We start from the raw sequence: 22,134 nt of genomic DNA on the forward strand, positions 1-22,134 counted from the left end.
AAGAGGAAGTGAAAAAAAAAAATAAAAATAATATCAATTACATATTAAAAAAGATAATACATAAAACAGGGTGGGTAATATTCGTTGTATAATCAGAGAATCTCAAGAACTGAGCTCTTTTCAGAGAAACAAAGAATGGTGAAAACCTATCTACAATTCTTCATTATTAGCAAAAATTAGATTTTGACGATTTCGAAAAGTTCTTATAACTTTTTTGTCTTTGAAGTTACAGATCTGAAACTTGAACCTTCTACAGGCACTTTTTTACGTAGAATCAAAAAATGGGCTCAAAATATTTTTTAATTTCCAAGCATTAGGCGAACTTTCATTTTTTTTAAATGCAAACTTTTATTGAATTTGTTATTAATGAATTGGAAGAAATCTTTTGTCAGTAGATTCTACTTCTAAAAGTGCCTAATGGGTTCAAGTTTCAGATCTGTGAGTTCAAAGACAAAAAAGTTATGAGAACTTTTCGAAATCGTCAAAATCTCATTTTGGCGAATAATTCAAAAACGAAGAATCGTAGGAGGCTACGATTCCCACTATTCTTTGTTTCTCTGAAAAAGAGCTAGGAAATATGTCATCCGTTTTCGTCTAGCTCTTGTATCTAGTTCTCGAGATCCCCTCAGTAGACAAAGAATTGTGCCCACCCTGTAAATACCCATTCTGATAAGAAATTCACACCTGAATAATTTCATTTCACACATTCTTGGCAGATCAGCAGGCATTCTATAAAATACCTAGGAATTGTATAAAATGCCTAGGTAAAGTATGAAATGGACAAACGCATTCGTATTATTTCATACATTGCCTAGAAGACCCAGGCATTCTATATATTGCCTAGGCATTGTATAGAATGCCTGAATTATACACATTGCCGGTAACATCTAATATATAAAATTCTCGTGTCACAGTTTTCGTTGCCATACTCCTCCGAAACGGCTTGACCGATTTTGATGAAATTTTTTGTGCTTATCCGGTATCTATGAGAATCGGCCAACATCTATTTTTCATCCCCCTAAATGTTAGGGGTAGTCCACCCCTAAATTTTTTTTTTATTTTTTAGACTAGGAAATTATGTATATGGCAAAACAACGTTTGCCGGGTCAGCTAGTATACAAATAAATACTGCCTTAGGAGAGGAGTAGTGAGTGGTTTTTTGTAACGTATGAAACATTTCTTTTCTTCAGAAACTGAAGCTTTTTGTTGAAAATAAATTCATTGCATGGGGTGGTAAACATTTTTTTAAATACATTACCCTAATAGTCGATAGAAATGTAAATTTCGAGACCCAAAAATTCCCAGCATAGATCCTTAAAAGCTTCAGAAGAAACCTACATTATATAGAAATATAATTCTCTGTCATCTCTTCTAAAAATTACGTATCTGGAAGCGAAATTAATTGGATATTGTACATAGGTGATTCAGAACGAAAAAGAAATCCAGAAATTAGAGATATATAATATATACGCAACAAAAGTTGCCACTTCACTGGATATAGGAAGTGACAGTGACTATTCGACAAAGGCAATCTTGGCCAGTCTAGTACAGATATCAAGGTGCATAAATTGCAATTTAATAAATTAATGTAGATACTATGTAATGAACCCCAGTTTTCTGAAGAAAATTGGAATTCATTTTAATGCATTTCTTTCGTTTTACATTTCCGTCTTTGAAAATATTTTTAATTCTCGAATATTCCGTACGTTCATTCAGCTAGGCAGAGTAAATGTAAAAAACCGTTTATCTGTGTTTCATGTTTTTTTTCTTACATGCCGCTGAAGATTTCGACGTTTTTCTGATGTTGATATGCGATAAACCGGAGCTGACGACGTTTTTCATTCTTGTCGCATTCTGGAATTTTCAGATTTTTACCGTGAGAGGGGATTTGCCTATAAAAGCAAATTTTCCCCCGCGACGGTCACTTTTACTTCAGTTCTTCGACTTACCTTTTGACTTTGCTCGGTTGCTTCAGTATTTCGATTTTTCGCTCTTAGATTTTCAGTTTTAACGTGGTGACTTCTGTTTTAAATTCAGCTTTTTTTTTTACTTAAGTTAGTTCTCCGTTTTTCGCCGTTGAAGAATAATTATTTTGTGTTTGCATCAGTGCTATTTAGAATTAATTTTTTTAGTTTTCTTTTCTTTCCTTTGAGTTCCCGCGAGTGCTTGAAACAAAGGAGGTAGGTCCCCGTCTGTACCGTTCAGTTTCTTTGTTAGACCTACGCCGTTACTTCTTTAACTTTGACACTGCTGTACTGTATCGCTTTCTGTTGTATTTTATCGTTCTTTACCCTGTTTCGCGAGTCTGACTTTTCCCTTCGCTATCAGTCATGGCGCGTAAGCCCTTGGGGTACTGAAGGGAAAGTTCCGTCAACCCCCCCTGTCCGCGTTCCGAGTCATAAGTGTTGAATCCGAAATCTCTTCTTTTCTGTCAGTCATGGCGCGTTATAGCCCTTGGGGCAGAGAATAAGAGATACCGCTCGTAGTCAGTGAAATCCCGTAGTTGCGCTAAAAATAGACCTTTTCTTCGCTATCAGTCATGGTGCGTTATAGCCCTTGGGGTAGCGAATAAAAGTCTCGAACAGATCCGCCCTGTTGTGTTTCATTTCCGGAGAAATACAACTACATCCCGATACCGTATAGCAAGTCCTTAGTATTCATTCCGTCAGTTCTGGTTGGCGCATTTTTATTGAACCTTTAATTTTTCACTGCACCCGGTATAAATTTCATAAAATGCTCGTGACCGGATAGGATTTCCCGAATGTATGTTCGCTTATAGAATCACTCATATTTCATACCTACACATATCTCCCTTGTACATATAATTAGTTTCCGAAGGTGTGAATAAACTTTTACATAATTCGATTTTGACTTCTTCGTTGTCGCTACCACCCTAGATAACAGCGAGCTCTGTCTCCGGCTAGCAGCTACTCTGGTAGGTTTGCTATTCTTCCTATTGAAAAGAATAGCTGGCGCTCGAGATAAGTTTTCTCCGAGTAAACACGTTACAACTAGTAAGCCCAGCTATCTACTTTTTCGGTGCATCTATCTTTTACCACCAAATCAATTGAAAGAAATCAGAAGCGAAAAAACATCAATCAATCAAATCAACCCGATCTATACCCCGTAGTATTGCTTACTCTCGGCAGTCAAGAACGACTGTTCAATCACGGTAAATACCGTATGTCTGATATCAATGCTACAGTCGGTTAATTTTTTTCCTTATTCAGAATAGAATGCCGAAGCTAATAATAAGCTACATATATGCAAGGAAGGATGGAGTGACTTCTTATCAAGGATTTTATAGATTAGGGTTTATAATGTATAATTTCATACAACGTTTTTTTTCTATTCAGAATATTTGACGGATTTCTACTCCAGGAGCAATATCAGTTCAAAATAGACAGTCAGAGAAATTGATGGATAGAGTGAATAGAGGGATGAATAAAATACCCTAAAGTAATTTTTTCATACTGAAAGCCCTATAGAGCCCCAAGGATTAAAATAAACCACCACTATTCTGTAAACTATGGAGAGCATTTTCCTCATATTTTTTTGAAAGTGTAAAACGGTTTGCCAATAAAATTGATATAGAACTGCGTCAGATTTACTAAGAAAAATTTATATTTCTTTCTGACAATCCTAGAGCTCTAACTTCAAGGATCCATACCAACTGATGGTATTCTGTCTACGATCGAGAGCATGTTCCTACTTTTCCTTTTAAAAATGGCAGCAAAGAATTCATTTCCTCATGCACCCATTTCATAAATTTTCTTGGATGGCCATTTTAAAATTTGGTGAAAAAGAGGAGCATGCGCTCCATCGTAAACAGAATATCGGTTCATTTTGATTGTTGGAGGAGGGGTTCTAGGGCTGTCAGAATGAAACAAAAATTTTTTTGAGTACGTTCTGATACATCCAAAACTTATCTTTCAAGATATTGTGAAGAATCTTGCAAAATTTGTTATCTATTGAGGGGATCTCGAGAACTCTAAAGAGCTGGAAGAAAACGGATAACACACTCTCAAGCTTTTTTTCCTGGTTAATCCAAATCCGAAAATATAATTTCTAGATTTTGAGTTATGAACTAAAATTAGGAAATTGCCATTTTCAATAATGCTGAATTACCCGCTTGTTTCAACTCGTACTCGAAAATCATTAGGACATTCTAAAGGTAATTTTTTATGAATTTTTCGATCCAGCCATTTTCAAGATACTGATTTTTCAAATGTAAACTATAGTTGAAAGTTCTTTTATCTTACTACAAATTTTTTTTCATTTAAAAATTGTATCATCACCTGTATATTTCAGGAGAAAAGATACCAATTTTTTCTGCTTTCTATTTCACTATTGAATAATATTGAATAATGAGTAGGTATAGGATTACCATAGCGACTGTTGAATAGACATTTATTTTTCGTGGACTCAATACTCTATGATCGAAATAATTCTTCTTATGCATCTATTCTATTTCTACTTCAGCATTATTGGAAATTGCACTTTCTCAATTTTTGTTCATAACTCAAAATCTAAAAATGATAGGTTGGTTCTGTATTTAGATTTGGATTATTCAGGAAAAAGCAGCTCGAGGATGTGTCATACGTTTTCTTGTAGCTTCTAGTTTCCGAGGTCCCCTCAGCAGACAACGTATTTTGCCCACCCTGTATACTCTTCACCAATACTCATTTGGTTACAACGCCCCCTGTGTTAACCACACAGGGAGTGTTCAAATTTTTGGATTTGCCATCCATTGAGCAACCGTAGCAACAAAAGTAGCAAGCACACTTTTTAGTTTTTGGTGCTTATTTTTTAACATCGAGGAAGATCAGCAGTATCGAAAAACACGTTCACTTTTCACTTTCATTCAATACGAGATTGTGACTATCTTCAAGAAAAGTTGATTAAACATTCTCTTTCCATATAAACTTCAATGGAATTGTTCATGTCTTACTGGGTGTTCAAATTCGGTTGAAAGTCGTTTTATAACAATGAGTGCTTCCTTCTTTCGGCAACTTCGCCAACTTCCGCTTGGATTTATCGAGCTTTCAGGTGAGGGAACGAAATTTAGGTTAAAATACGTTTCGCTCTAGGTTTATATGGCTGTATATGGAACAAAGGAGTAAAGCTCATTGATTTCCAAAGCTGGGATACGTGGAACACTGTGAATAGGTCGAGACTGGGAGTTTAATACAAGTTCGTCGTTTCCAGGAAATTCCAGCCAAGTAATAAAAGATATATTGGTGGTTCGAGTTGTCATCCAAACCTCGAACGAGGTGCCATATTTCCTGGTTGTCACGGTATGGAAACTCCGTGTGGGTGGGTATTCTGAATAATTCATATAATCGGTATAAATGTACATCAAATGGAATTTTCAAGCGGGCAAACGATTCATTCGTCGGACAAAAAAGCTGAGTGAAATTGCAGGTTTGTGTGAGGGGGTTGAGGTTTGATTTGTATCGCGAGCGTAGGTATGGGAGAAGATTGATTGGCCGAATTATAATAACGCACGATACTGATTAGTTTATACGTTTGAGAGAATACTGGAACTTGGGAAAAGTTTTTTTTTACCCTGCAAACCGGAAACCGGATATTCTGCAAACTGATTGTCTTTGAGGCACTCAAAAATTTCCGAAAGCTAAAATCAAGGAAATAATAAGACACAGTAGCGTACCAAATCATTAATTTTGCACGTCGGCATACCAAAAAAGAAAATTTCTAATTCTCAGTTTAGCAAAAAAAAACAATGAAATGAAGATCAATAATAAAATCGACTGGCATCAATTTTTGTATGGAGAAGAGGAACAAAATATCTCGTTGTTTCATCGAAAAACAAAATAATTTCTTTAATTGTTGAAATAATCGACTGGTTTCAATACCATGATTATGAGGAAGGTGCTAAAAAACAATTTCAATGTGAAAGACCGCCTTTGTTTTTATGTTCAGATATCATCACTCTGTATATGAATCACATTTTTCTCATTAGGATAGCCGTGAAGAGCAGTAAAAATGCTGTCAATAACAATGTTTTCTATTAGCACTTTTTTTTGGAATGTTCATTGTGTCCTCGATTTATAATCCTATAAATAAAATAAAACAAATAAAAATGGAGATGCGTTGTCACTGCGTTGTGCGCAAAAAGGGCTGACTCGATTTTATTAATTTCTTATTGAAACCTTTCTCATACTTAATAGAAGGTTTTGAAACCAGAACAATTCGGAAGTGTTTCCTAGGAAACTGGGAAAATCAAGAAAACTTAACGAAATACAAATTTCGCGTGTATGTTGGGTAGTCAACCTTTCACAGACAAGTGATTGCTTGCGGTTCACAGTTGACAAATGGAATGAAGGAACCAGGGGGGTGAAACTCCCTCTTCTATGGTCCAATCTACAACCAAATAATATGGCCGACATGAATTTTCGGTTGAAGTGTCAGCGACAGTAAAAACCAAATTAACCTAATTCTTTTGGTTGACAACCTGTTTTAAAAATCGTGTTTTTAATATTCACATTTCATTATTTAACTGAGGCTGAAGGACCCCAGGTCGATGGCCATTTGTTTGAAGACAATAAAGAACTGTTATATATATTATTTAACTGAAAAATTACTTCCCTACTACATATCGAGGCGGATTATTTAGGAGATTCAAGTGCAGATTCAAGGAGATGTAACTTACGAACGACGAATGTTGAATATTATTTTCATCTATTCTGATACTCGTGATTAGGTAGGTTGAGCTATTTCTGATCTCTGAATTTCTTATCATTCCCATTCTACATCAATCACTCTGTTTCCATGTTATTTACTAAGCTTTCTCTATCGTCATTCTCTTTTTTCTGTTTCAGATATAATTTCGATTTCGAGATGGACAAGGAAACAAGAAAATTTATCACAATGAAAGAGCCGGACCGAAAATATAAATAGCTTCACAAAATATTATGTGAATAAATTCAATATAACTTCACTTTTATGGGGATTGATTTTTGCTGAGTTTTTTATCTTGGTTGTTTTGTATCATACATATATGTGGATGTTACTTGATTTCCATTTCCTCTGCTTATACTGAGATTTTATATGGGGAACAGGTTTTACAATCAATAATTATTTATTCTCAAATACCATATTGTTTGATATATTTCATCCTCACTATGTATTTGCATTTTGCTGACTGATATATAAATGTGTTCCTCTGGAAAATACTATTTATAGAATTTTTAGGAAAAATAAATAAATTGCTGAAATGCTAACTTTCTCCTACCTTGATGTTATTTTATATGTAATGTAAATTTACAGCTTCTATCATGAATTCCAAATCTGTTTTCAATATTCATGATAGAAGCTGTAAATTTACAATGAAGGTGAAAATATCGAGTAGTATGTATGTAGGTATAGTACGCCTGTAATTTAAAAATTCCCGACATTCATATATCTACAACCAAATAAGGTGGCATATAAATGACAATTGGTGTTGCCTCTGATTACTTAGGACATTTCACTTCTTGTATATTAGTGTTCTGTGGAAGGAACAACACGATTGATTTGAAGTTCTCAAAGATCAGCATTTTAGTTATCAGTTAATTGATTATTGTGAGACTGAGTGATTAGTGATAAGTATATTAATTTTAACGTTATGTATGCATCGTGATTGTGCTTTGCACTTTTCTATTTACAAATAGATTACAAATCTTCGTCAGTTATATCATTGAGTATTGACATTGGATACTCAAAGGTTATATTTAATATTTGCATTAAAAAGTCAATTAGTCTCCTGCAAATTTCAGTGCAACTTGCATTCGCAATGGCAATACATAAATATATTCCTTGAGTGTTTGCAGTATTAATCTCGAATATCCATGCTTTTCACACGGTCAATAGTATGTAGCCTCTTCCTATGTTGACAATAATCTGCTAGAATGTGTAAAATTGCATATTTACTCTGAAAACCAGAATAATCGTATCATGAATGCCAAAATGGCATCACTTCCGATCCGATATAAATAATTTTGCAATCCGTATTACTCAATATCTCCTCAGCAACATATACTACCATTGTTTAAAGACTACTTTATACAAGTACTTACTACTTGTCTTTATAAAATGATACATCTCTGGTTTGATGAATATTAAGGAAGGAAGTTTTAGTGGATTCTGATACTGATTTTTGAAATGCAAATCGGTTGTGCCATACAAAAATTCATTTCAGGAACCAGAGTTGCCTTAAATTTTCACTAAAATATCGATTGTTATCTTGTAAATTATCAAATTATTTATTACACCATAAATACAGTATGCTGATGGTTGTGATAGAGCATACGAAATTCACAAAATCGAAACACTCTGAAAATGAAGCCATTCAAATACTCTGAAACACAAAAAAATGTTGTTTTCGACCTTCTAGCAGATCAGAATTTGTCTGACAAGCATTATCATTTGAATTTCTGAACTTGACTTTGCATTGGATCGAGCGTGACTGAAATAACATAAATAAATAAAATTTACCCCCGAGTTCACAAAACTTTGATTGCGCGATCAACCATTTGACAGTTACTCGATTTGCAAAATGAAATCACTGAAACATTTTCATTTCTGAATATACAGGATGTTCCTAAATTGAACTTACAAACGAAAAGGGGAGATTCCTTAAGTGAGTTAAAGAAAAAAAAGTCCCATAAACATGGGGTCGCAAACGTTTCGTTTTCGAGATACAGAGTGTTGAAGTTTGAATTTTTTTCAAGTTTTTTTCTCATAGTATCTACACTTCACAAGATATTCAACTGAAATTTGGCATAGATATTACATTTTAGAGTTCTCACCACGTGACATGGCAATTTCGATAGATCTACAGGGTGATATTTTTTCTGGAACACTGCCACCTGTTCTTCTGCAGAACTTTTTTTTTGGTGAGCAACTGTTAATTTGAAAAAATGTAAAAAGAAGCTTTGTTCTTATACTAAACTTTTCGGTCTCCTGTAGTTTTATCGTATCTACCAACGATTTCGAGAAAAAAAATTTTGAACGATTCTCTCGAAATCCTCGTGAAAATCCAAATTATGATGGGAAGGCCACTTTGTAAGCTGTGGTGAATGAATTCAGTGTCAGTTTTTATGGAAATTTTCCTGATCTATGCCAAATTTCAGTTGAACATCTTGTGAAGTGTAGATACTATGAGAAAAAAACTTGAAAAAAATTCAAACTTCAACACTCTGTATCTCGAAAACGAAACGTTTGCGACCCAATGTTTTTGGGACTTTTTTTTTCTTAAACTCACTTAAGGAATCTCCCCTTTTCGTTTGTACGTTCAATTTAGGAACACCATGTATTGAAGTAGATGTGGAGAAGTATCGAATGGATGTATATGAATCATAATTTGATGCTAGAATGGTATTCTGAATGCTCATGACTAAATTATTGACTGAAAACAAATTGAGGTTTATCCTTAAATCAAGCGTTGATTCCCCGATCAAGCTTTGTGAAACAGGGGGTTACTCGAATAAAGTATGGAATGACAAAATTATTAATCGGAACATTGAATTTTACATTTTTTCTATGATTTCCGGAAGTCACAGACTGATTAAGCAGTTCGAAATGGCTCTTTTCCTATTTTCAAGTTTTTCCTTGAAAACTTCGAAAATTTACATTTTAGGTCTTAGGTTTATTCAGGCAACACCTTTTTTTAGTTGAATCGACTGAATCAAGAGAAAATATAGGTTGAAATGGGATAATCTCCAGTTTTGATGAATTCTATTTGTCCAACTTGATGATTTCCTCATAAACACCCTGTACATTTCTGGTCTGAACAGCGTTATAATACTACAGAATCGCAAAATGGAAAATGGTAAGAAAATTTTTAAAATAACCTTATCTGCAGAAATATCATGAAGTCTTTTCACCATTTTTTCATAAGAATCCCAATAGCTCTGAAACCATTGAGTTTTGCCCAAGGTATGACCACAGAATATCAAGAGTTGGTACTCTTTGGTGATACGTACTGTTGAAATTTTCATCAAATCAGCTATCCAACGATTGAAATATACACCGGGTGTGCCATTTTAAATGAGGAAGGGCTGGGCTGTTACCGGTGTAACCGGAAGTTACAAAAGTCTGAACATATTCTAGGGAGAAAGTTTATTGTCGAAAACCCCCACATGCAAATATTCAGCACAAATTTGTGATTAGTTTTTCATTATGGTCTAATAGGCCATAGCGGTAGATAAGCCTGTATATTCTTTTGATGAAGAGCAAAACAATTTTCAACATCGAACAATGTTTAGATATAGCATGTATATGAGATATTGTGTTAACGAACAATGACGCTTTGGGTTTTCAATTTTTAGTAACCCAGATGCAAGAAGAATGAATAACTTTATACCTACGCTTATACGACGTTAGGGGGCAGAAAATCAAGGCTTTGTCTCCTACATCTGTATGATCTCTACTCTAATCTCCATGCTAATAACAGAGTCATCATAGTATGCGTTGTACGGCAAAGGCTTTCAAGCAGTTAAACCGTTCTGATCTCTGGCGGATTCATATATTATTTAGAAGGTTGCGTGCCCTGGTTTTCCCTAAATCCGATCATTTATAGAGAAAAACGAATCAATTGAAATCTCACTCACCTCCATCGAATCCTTTCTTGCACGAGAGAAAAACGGAGAGATGTGTGACGTTTGACAGTTGGCACGTATGGGGCGGATCCGGTTTGCCGGCCGGCACGATGTGGTACGTGCACGGCTGCCGTTGCGTCCCTATATCATTCTGGCCCCAGCATTGCAAAGTGCCGTAATCGGCCGGTATCTTCGGCACGTAGGTCAACCTGCTGCCCCCTTCGTCTGTCGTAAACTCGGTCAGCTCCCGAGAAATCCCCGGGGTACTGTTAAAGCTCCATCTGAACAGCTTGGCCACCGGCTCTGCGTCTACCTGTAAAGGAGGATTACGGAATCAGCAACTTTGCCAGAATAACATAGGCAGGTTTCTGAATGATTGAGGAGGTTAGGGTGACGAAAGCTGGCCCTGATGAACGGTTAGGCCGGGTTGACGTAAGAAAGCGAGAGACTTGCGAACTACCGATTAAGTGTCCGTTAACGATTCAGTTGTGATAGCTGAGCAGATCTACGGGCATTGGGCCATCTTTAATTAACGCCGAGAGTCATGAATAATTGAGAGGGATATGGAATTCTCCGTGAGGACTTTGTAGTTGTAGTTGACATTGTTGAGTCTCGAACAGGACTTGAACTTTCCCATTCAATATTCATCAGGTTCTATTCTCGAATGTTCCTGGTAACTTGACACTACTTTCACCCACCTGAAGGATCTACTGGCCAACCACGGTGGTAAAAGACTCGAGTATGAAATGGGTTTAATAATAATAATAATAATAAAAGTGGTTTATTGTAAACATTGTTACAAATGGCCATCGACCGAGGTCCTTCAGCCTGTGAGTCAATTATACTTTTTTTTAACAATTAATTGAGTGAAATTACAACCTAAGATATAATTGAGAAAGTTTTTGTTGCTAATTTGTGGTGTCTTCGTTGTTGATCTGTTGCAGTGTCTCCCATAGAGTCATAGCAGGGTATCTGAATCTGTTGTGATTTTCTTCGCGTTGAATGCAGAACTGTTTTAAAATGCTGAAGTTTTTCTTATTCCTGCAGAATTTCTTAGCTAGTAGTTGTAGTCTTTGATCTATTGGAGTAATTTTGGTAGTCTCATATAAGAGGTTGTTGGACGGATTATAGAGAGGGTTTGATGGGTGCCTCAGCTTTGTGAGTTTTCTCAGTGCTGTTGTTTCTGTCACTTGTAACTTTTTTTGTACTGGATTTCTGCTGTTGAGGAATAGTATGTGTCCATATTCAACAAGAGGTCTACAGATCATTTTATATATTTTGCTAGCTGTATTATGGTTTATGCCCTTTTGTTTATACGTAAGTCCTCTGAATTGGGTTGCTCTGGAAACCGTGGCTTTTTTGATTAATCCTGTGTGGAGGTTGAAATTGAGTTTACTGTCGAGATTGATTCCAAGATATTTCACACTATTTTTGGGTTGGATTGTTTGATTGTATAGTGTTATATTCGGAGAGGTACTTCTTAATCTATGATTGCAGATCAGGAAATGGCTTTTTGATGGATTGGGACGGAGTCTCCATTTATTAAACCATAAGGATGTCTTGTCTGTTAAAGCTTGTAGTTGTTCCATGGCATCTTTTATATTGTTGGCATGACTTACCAACACTGTATCATCTGCAAATTGTAACATATAGCATCTTCGGTTAATATATTTGGGATCGCTGTTGAAAATATCAGCACAGTATAAGTTGTAGAGAGTAGGGGATAATGGAGAACCTTGTGGTAGTCCTCTTTCTGGTGTGAACTCGCCTGATAGTTGGTCGTCGATCTTCACTCTCAGAGATCTATTCTCAAGCATATTCATTATTATACGTGTGAGGTAGTCAGTTTTTGCCCAAGTTCGAAAGTAGAGTGATTGGTCTGTAGTTTGATAATTTGGTTTGATCAGATTGTTTCTTAGGTATTGTGATGATAGTCCCTGTCTTCCATTCCTTTGGAAAGTAGTGATTTGAAAGGCAGTACTCGTATATTTTGATGATGAAATCGTGTACTTCTTGGTCTAGTTTCCTCAGTATGTCTTTTGTGATATGGTCATGACCAGGAGATGTGTTTTTGCCCTTTTTCAAGATTCTGAAGTATGTGTCGGGATCTATAGTTTGCTCTTGTTTTACCACTTTCTGATTTTTAAAAATTTCCATCCATTTTTCTATGTTGTTGTAGTGTTCTAGTGAAAAGTTGGGGTCGTTTTCCTTGGTATATTGTTTCTGATAGTATTTGGCAAAAGCCGCTAGTTTCTCTTCAGTAGTTTGGTATCTGATACCATTTTCTACAAGGTCTGTTTTTGGTCTATTCTCATTGTTTTTATATTTGCTCAACTTCCTAATCTCGTTCCAAAAATTCTTGCCCTTTTGTCTGTTAATTCGTTCACATGCTGCAACCCATGTGTGAGCTTTGTAGTCTTGAATCATTCGCTGTATGTTTTTGTTGTAGTGGTTAATATTCTTCTTAATTTGGTCATCTCCTTGTGCTAAGTATTCCCTGTACATTCTTCTTTTTTTCTTTATAAGTTCAATTATATATGGTGGGAGTTCTTGGGTGCAATAAGTTTTGTAGTATGTAGGTGAATTTCGTAATATCCCTTCAGAAAATAGGTTGTTGAACTTGTTTATGCATTCTTCATCTATAGTATCTACCTGTTCTATAAAGCTTCTCAGTTCCTTGTTGACCTTTTTCACATCACATTTTTTAAAATTGTATCTTGGTGGTTTTACAGTATTTCTCGGTGGTGTTCCAAGATCAAATCTGATATCTACAGCAAGATGTTCTCCTCCTAGGTCCGGAATAAGATTTATATTTTTGAAGTTGTGACTTATATTCTCCGTGCACAATATTATATCTGGTGTGCTATCTATGCCGTTGGCCCTTAGAAATGTGGGTGGTGTATTTTTCTGTATGAATGTTGAATTTTGTAGAAAGCTGGAAATTTGTTTTTTTTTCTGTCTGTTCATGTTGAAATCACCTATAATGATAGTAAATTTGTATAAGGATGCCATTGTGAGAATAGTTTCTTCTATTTTTGCGGAAGGGTGGATATAAACTAAGAAGATGTGTAAACGATCATTTTGAAATGGCACTGTGATATGTAGACATTCATTAAGCAGATTGTTTATTCTTGGACGATTGGCATTTCCTTTGCATAATGTGGGTTCTACCTGAATTAAAGCGCCTCCTCTGACATTGGTGTTCACTATGTTTCCAGGGCTGTGCACAATTTCCCAATCTCGGTATTTTAAATTGCTTTTGAGTGAGGTTTTTGATTCAACAAAGAGAGAGCAATTGATGTTGTTTTTTTTCAATGTAGTAGTTTATCAACGATTTTTTTCTAAGGTAACTATTGATATTCGAATATAGAATATTAAGCGGCTGCATTTATTATAAATTGGACATTGTTGTCTCCTTTTATTGGTTGAGTTGGTGAGTCGGTATTGGGGCTATCCAAATCAAACATGAGTATATACATACGGTTGCCTGTGAATAGAACATGGGTATCTATATTGAATTCCACTATAAATCTTTGTTTTAATTTTCTAATTAATTCGTCTCTATTTATTTGTGAATTTTTCTCTTTGTTTAAGGTTGATGTGTATTTATTGATTATATAGTCGTGTTTTGATATTGCTGAGTGAATTCTGGATTTTTTCACTTTATTTGGTAGATTCTGTGTTTTTTCATTTATTGGTTTCACTGGAATATTAGGGATTCCTTCCATTGGTTTGGTTGGTCGTTTGGGGCATTTGAAGGACCAGGCTTCATGATCTTCCGCTTGGCAGGCTTTGCATTTGGGTTGCAGAGTTGATGTACACTTGAGGGTACGATGAGGTCCGAAGCATTTATTGCATTGAATGTTTTCCTGGCATTCTTCTGTTGTATGCGTGAATTTTTGGCACTTGGCACATGGTTTAGGCGCAGCAGTTGGTGCTAAACTAGAGTAAACAGGGTAGTGACAATTTTTATAAAACAAACCATTTCCCAACAAATATTCAGTTGTTTTTTCATGTGCTGTAATGATTCTTATCAAATGTGTCATTTTTCCAGTTGCACGGGATTTTATTCTCTGACAATATCTGTGTTCCAAATTTTTGTTTTTGAGGTGTTCACTAATATCTTTATCTTGAATATTCAATTCTATTTGGCCAATAACAACAGAGTAGGAGGGTTCCACTGATCGTTTTGTGTGTTGTGCATTAAATGTAGTTTCCTTGTAGTTAGCAACGACGTTTTCTTTCTTCAGATTGTCCAGTGCGTCGATAATTTTCTGTTTTTCCGTATCGCTTTTCACCAGAAAACCAGTTTGAGTTTTAATGATGCAGTCTAGGGAGTTTGGAAATTTTGTTTGCCATATGTCTGCTACTTCAATTCTTGTGATGTTTATGTTGACCATGTTGATATAAAATAAATATTTATACTTCTTGAAAGTAAAGGTCGTCGACCTGATGGCAGGTTTTGTTTTGAAGTTGTTATCTTGTCTTGTGGCATATGATTTGTTGTTATCAGTGTTTTTATTTGGATTCGAATGTTGTCTCTGAATTTTATTTTTTTGGTTTCCATCTGCTGTTTCTGAATCTGACGCAGTTGTTGTTCCCATAATTTGATTCAATTCTTTTTGGGAGTATTTTTTTCCGAAACGTTTTCTTTTATTTGTAACGACTCTAAAGTCCATGGAATCGTCTTCGTCGGCATCGTCTGCCATTTTCGATATATTCGCGGCGAGTTCTCTTCAATGAAAACGCAATTATATTCACCGATAAGTGCACAGATGTGTTCACCATGAGAGCTGGCGCTGAACTGTGGGTTTAATACTCAATGCCGAAAGTGGAAATCATGTAAATTCAGTTCAATTCTGTATTTTTATAAAGTATTCGCCACATCACATCAATTACTTGATAGTGTTCTCATTGAGGTCACTATTTACGAGGTTTTCTCAATTGGCATGCTCAATAAGTTATCGAAATTCTTAGATACTCCATCAAAATTCTTATGTACATTCGATTACATAACCTCACTGATATTCCGAAGCTTTCCAGGGCTATTTAAGCTTATTCTCAATGATCAAAAAGATGGTCATAACTCAATGAAGATTTCACTGTAATAATTTCCCCCTGTTAGCCCTTCACGCTGAGATAAGTAATGAAATTTTCTGTGCAACAAATACAAAGTACAACAAATGTATATTATTGCAATTTCGAATTCCTTTTCAAATTTTAAGGTAACTTTGGTATGACAACCATGGTCCTATATAGCACCGATTCTGAGATATTCGACTTTTTGCTAAAATTTTGACAATTGTAGGTGCTCACTAAAATAGCTGATACTAGTTTTCTAATGAATGTATCAAAACCAAATTTTGCCCAGCTCTTGTCAACATAGTGGATCATACGTTACATCTCTATTTTTACCAATCTGATATACAGGGTCTTCAAAAATTGAAGTTGAAAATTCAAATGGAAGTTCAATCAAAACTTAATTTTTTCAAATGGCAACCTATATATCGCTATGCAACGCGCAACACGCAATTTGACCCAAGAGGAATGTGCCCAAGCGATAGTTTTGCGAGAAGAAGGGTGGACATACACAAGAATTGCAGAAAGGTTTGGAGTTTTCCATACAAGTGTGTCCATAATGTTGCAGCGATTCAGGGAGACAGATATGAATGTCCGAAGAGCAGGACAGGCTAGACCATGGGTAACAACTGCCATTCAAGGTTACTTGAGAGTTTCTTCGTTGAGACAACGGTTTGCAACCGCTCGCCTCCTTCGAATTCAGCTTGAGCAAACTCATGAGGTGCAAATTAGCACTAAGACAATAAGAAATCGCCCCAGCCCATCGAAGGGCGCGTTTGGATTTTGCGAAAGAGCATATCCATTGGGAAGAGGACGATTGGGAAAGAGTTCTCTTCACAGATGAGTCTAGATTCTGCCTCTACTATTGTGATCGACGTTCCCTTGTATACAGACGTCCACATGAAAGATATGCTCAGTGCAATTTCCTGAATACTACTGGTTTCGGGGGAGGATCGATTATGGTATGGGGTGGAATATCTTTGACTGCTCGCACAGACCTAGTGGTCGTTGATAATGGAGCTATGAATGCTGATAAGTATATAAGGAACATTCTTGAAGAGCATGTAGTGCCATTTGCCCCATACATTGGTGAAAATTTCATTTTTATGGACGATAATGCCAGACCCCATCGTGCGCGCATCGTTCAGGAGTACCTTGAAGAGGTTGAAGTCTCTCGAATGGAATGGCCAGCAAGAAGTCCAGATCTCAATCCGATTGAGCAGGTTTGGGACAACCTCAATAGAAGGCTGAGAAGTTCAGAAAATCATCCAGCTACTCTTAATGACTTAGGAATCCAACACGGAGAAATCTGGGAAGGATTAGATCAGAACATTTTAAGATCACTCATTTTGAGTATGAACCGTCGTTGCCGAGCTGTAATTAACGCAAGGGGTGGAAATACCAAGTATTAAATCACTTATCAGCATTTCAGTATTTTGAAAATTGTTCATTTCTCTTCTTTCACATAAGATTCGGTGAAATCCTGAATTTTTCTTCCATTTAATGTGTCTTGTTTCGTTCAAAACCTTCCCGAGAGAACATAAAAAATAAGTTATAAAGTCAATGTTGAGTTAACTTTCACTTAAATTGAGATTTTCAGAATGTGCGTTAATTTTTTTGCGCAGTGTATATAGCAGCAACACTAATCAATAATTATCGTTGGTTCTTACGGGAACATGCACTTTTTCGTCCATATTCCTGAAACTATTTACTTTACAGAAAAAATTTAAATACATTTTTTGCTCATTTTAATCTACTCTACATCGCGAACAAGAAAAAAATATAGGTTACCATTTGAAAAAATAGAGTTTTGATTGAACTTCTATTTGAATTTTTAACTTCAATTTTTGAAGACCCTGTATATCAGATTGGTAAAAATAGAGATGTAACGTTTGATCCAATATGTTGGCAAGATCTGGGCAAAATTTGGTTTTGATACATTCATTAGAAAACTAGTATCAGCTGTTTTAGGGAGCACCTACAACTGTCAAAATTTTAGGAAAAAGTTGAATATCTCAGAATCGGTGCTATATAGGACCATGATTGTCATACCAAAGTTACCTTAAAAGTTGACAAGGAATTCAAAAATGCAATAATATACAGGTTGTTCCATTCAAAAAAAGAAAGTTGATACCAACAGGGAAAAAACGGAACACCCAGTATTAATACTGGTATTAATACTTAGTATTAATTAATTAATGGTTTAAATTAAATTAAATTAATTAATTAATTAAATAGAATTGATCAAATCAATTAATTATAATATTAAATTGATTATATTAATTAATTATTACATATATACATACTTACTATTAATACTTATAACCCACCTTAAGGTGGGTTATAAAAAATAAAAAGTTCAATCGATTACAGACAGTTTTGTATTTAACTTTTTCTTCTAGCTCCTTTGGTTTCCACAATTAGTTATAGGGACACTCAAACTCGGACACCCTGTACCTACTTGATTTACGAATTGCTATCTTTCGAAGCCGTCTAAATGTTGAATATCCGAATCATTCAGTACCTACGCGTATTCAAATATCCCGTCTCGATTTCAGCAGACGAAACTAATACCTATAGCTTGTGTAATTCAAACGTACTGTGTAACTCGAGAAAGACGAGAGTAAATATTGATATCCCAAATTTCAGCTAAAGCCAGGCATTACAGCCATTGCGGAACGAAGTATTGAATAAATATTTGTATCAGGCGCAAGGGCACTCGCTGAACAAAAACGATGTCAGCAGTTTGTTTTCCATCGGAAATAAACTTGTTGATAATGCTACTAGAACGAAAACAAGTTGAATTATGTAGAAGATATTGGTTGATGAGATGAGATGAGATGATGAGATGCCTAATATTTTTATATCACGGTAAAAGAGCAAATATTCACAATACCACGACAGAAGAGTCGTTCAATGTTTAATTAAATGTTATAATGTGCATTCAGAAAAATTAGTCGTCAAGTAGGCTATGGAATTTAGGAGGTCGATATTCTATGGCTAAACGTAATTCTTAGCTTTCAATTTTCCAGGTAAACTGTCGAGTTATAGTTCTGGAGTGTATGAAAATCATCAAAAAATTACAAAGATGGTTTTTCCGATACCGACGTCGAAAAGGGCATTTTAAATAATTCACTCTTACTTCAGATATGGAGAGAAAAGGTAAAGCGAATGGAAATGTTGTGTTGATAAACGTTTCAACGACTTCAGGATCGAGTATCCCATCAATGTTGCTGTCAAAGATATTACACAATACATAATATCTTTGGTTGCTGTAAATTACCAAATTTTCCAAAATACTGACTGTTTCACGATGTGTTGGCGTTTTCCGTAAAACTAGAACATATACTGTTCAAAGAAAAAAGGGAAGTGGTCGATCAAAGGAGAGTGCCAAAGAGTTACTCAACAATGTTGAAAATAGGATGACAGAAGCTCCACGAATCTATGTTAGGGTTTTATCTCAACCTGCTGGAATCTGAATTGACATTATGTCACACGATTTTGAGAAAAGAAATAAATTTGTTTCCATATGGATCGACCTGTTATCAGACAATTGAAGAAGTTCATCATCCTCATAGGACAACCTTCTGCCAGTAGTTTCTCAATCAATTGATTGAAAATCTGATTCAACTTTTTTTCTGATGAAGTCTGGTTTAATCTTTCTGGATATGTCTCGAAATATGAGAATATTTTCACACTCAACCAGCACTTCTCAAAAAAAAAATTATGTTTGGTGTGCTATCGACTGATCATCATCATCATCATCATCGCTATATCCCGTTACCGGGAATAAATCTACAAAAAGACAAAAAAAAATAAAGGTGCGAACAGACTTGTAATTGCTTAGGGCTAATTAGCGACTGTGTGCCCTCCTGTAACTGAACAGACCCAACCGTGACCTACAGATCCTTCCACACTCAGGGCATGGATAGTCACCAACCAGATCTAGCCGCCGCTGTACCCTTATCGAGTCTCCCTTATAACTGCGTACCAAAGAACTCCACTGTGTCCTGTCCAACGCTAGTTGTTCCCAGTTATGATTGGCATTAACTGATTTTAGATGATTAAACCGCTTATACTGGCCTCCTGGTTTTCCGGCTCCCTCTGTGAATTCGCCATACAGAGCTATTTTGGGGGGACTTATGTCTTGCATCCTCAGAATGTGGCCGCTCCATCTGAGTCTGGCCCTCGTTACTTGAGTCTCAATTGTTGTACAACTCGCGCGTTGCACGACTTCTGCATTCGAAACTTTGTGGAACCATCTGATGTGCATTATCTGTCTTAGATGACGTTGTTGCGTTTGTTCAAGCTATTTAATATGTCGCCTGTAGGGCGTCCAGCTTTCGCTTCCGTAAAGAAGCGTTGGGATGATCACTGCTTTATAAACAGCTGTCTTGGTCTTCAGATTGGGGTCGTAATTTTGAAACACTCTGTCATTTAGCTTCCAGAATGCCCGCGATGCCGAACTGATACGGTTATGTATTTCCGTGTCTAGGTTAGCCCTAGTATTTATAAAGCTTCCCAAGTATTTGAACTGCTCGACCTGTTCTAGAGTTTCATTCTCCAGGCTGATATCTGTTTGAATGCTTTCTGGCGGACTTACCAGGTTTTGGATTTGTCGATATTGAGTCAAAGGCCTAAGGCTTCGTATATATGTAGATCCTCTGAGTTGCTAGCGATAAATGCGCAGTCGTCTGCATAATGAAGTTCCGGGATAAACTTTTTACGGGTTTTTGCTCTGAGGTGCTTCAGGTTAAACAGGCCTCCATCAAATCTGAATCTTATTTCAACACCTCTCACAGGCATACTCATGTCAGCAATTATCGAGACAGCTATGGCGAAAATATTGAACAGTAAAGGCGCTAACACGCAGCCTTGTTTTATTCCAGAGTTGGTTAAGAAATGGTCGATTGTAGAGCCATTATGCTGTATTCTAGCGTTGTTGTTGGTTTGAAGGCTTTTACACACTGCTAAGAATTTTTCGGGTTCTCCAAGGCGTCCCATGATTTTCCACAGCGCTCTCCGATTCACCGAGTCGAAGGCCTTACTTAAATCGATGTAGGCTGTATAGATCCTTGATTGTTGTTCACGGGCCTTCTCTTGCAGCTGTCGCAATGTAAAAATTAGGTCCACCGTACCTCGATTTGGTCGAAAGCCGCACTGGGATTCAGGTAATAGCTTTATCGACTGATAGTACACCTAACACAATTTTTTTTTGAGAATTAAGTGGTGGTTGAATGTAAAAATGTTCTGGTTTTTGGCTGCTTCTGACTAGAAGCGAATTGGGAAACCTATTTTCGGAATGATGGAACTGCAACAGCAAAACGTAATAAAGAAGAAATTATCATGCTTTTTAAAGCGGATTCAAGTTTTGATGAATGGTCTAATAGTTATTCTCAACAAGGTGGAGCCAGAGCACGCTCAGCTCCAGGAACCTAACCTACTCAACCGATTGTTTTTCAGGATCGACTATTATAGCCTTGAAGCCATCCATCATTTTCCTCAAAGATAAGACGATAAGACTTTTTCCTTAGATCTCATTTGAAGAATTCATCTTTCAAATACTTATTTCAACTGAAGACTAAAATCATTGACAACATTCGTGAAGATGACAACGGTAGATGTACTCAACTAAGAGGTAGAATAACAAATTCTTAATTTTTTCTTATATCATGTTGATGTCTTACAAATGTATTCCTTTATTTTGGATGTAAGAATAACACATTCACAACAAGTTGTAGTAGCTTTATCCCTCTGGAGTGACACTTCTAACCTCATCACCGTAATTATTATAAAATTTTGGGAGGGTTTGAATATCCATTCTAGCAGATGGCTGATAGAAATTCGATACCACAGACTTTTAGTCATTTCAAACCTACGGCAATTTGTGAGTTTTGCCTAAGCCCTTTTATCCTGTCGAACGTTTGGAATTTTCATACATGGCGACGCGTGATATCAGCTTAGGTGGTTTTGAGCAAAACTTGTTCGCAACTGTGCACGATGGAATCCTGGAAACAATGCTTCGCTATTCAGGTCAGGATTAGTAGACCTTCTGACCCATTTGTCACCATTATACGCTTGTCACGACGCTGAGTTGTGGACATGAGCCAGCATTCATAATGATTGTCGTTTTGTTACAGGAATTTTCACCTGTGTAATCGTAGTTGTATTGTGAAGTATAATCCTGTATTATGTTTTGCTGTTTATGCTCCCAATGCGAGTCTCATTATTATTATTTTTATCTTATTGAGGTCCGCGTTGCTGAATCATTGGTGTTTTGGGGGTAACACTGTACAGGGTATCCCAAATTGCTTGATTTTGGTTGTTTCTGGTACTAGATAGGTAGATGAGTGGAAATCATTTTATGATATCTTCATTTGTCTTGATGATACATATAAACAAATTTTTATATTTTTTTCATTTCGAAAATCTGCTATATCTTCTTTATTTTCGA

General features: G+C 36.1%; 1 protein-coding gene across 4 annotated transcripts in view; it reads right to left on the reverse strand.

The window, feature by feature from the left end:
• LOC123308564 (nephrin-like) overlaps nucleotides 1-22,134 on the reverse strand; it is a 508,306-nt gene that overhangs the window by 48,333 nt on the left and 437,839 nt on the right. For all 4 annotated transcript variants that reach the window (XM_044891287.1, XM_044891288.1, XM_044891285.1 and 1 more), the window contains exon 8: nucleotides 10,614-10,914. In XM_044891287.1, coding sequence (XP_044747222.1) covers nucleotides 10,614-10,914 — 301 coding nt within the window. The remainder of the gene's footprint in view (nucleotides 1-10,613; nucleotides 10,915-22,134) is intronic.

The sequence above is a fragment of the Coccinella septempunctata genome, chromosome 2, assembly GCF_907165205.1.
Source record: "Coccinella septempunctata chromosome 2, icCocSept1.1, whole genome shotgun sequence".
Lineage (NCBI taxonomy): Eukaryota > Metazoa > Arthropoda > Insecta > Coleoptera > Coccinellidae > Coccinella > Coccinella septempunctata.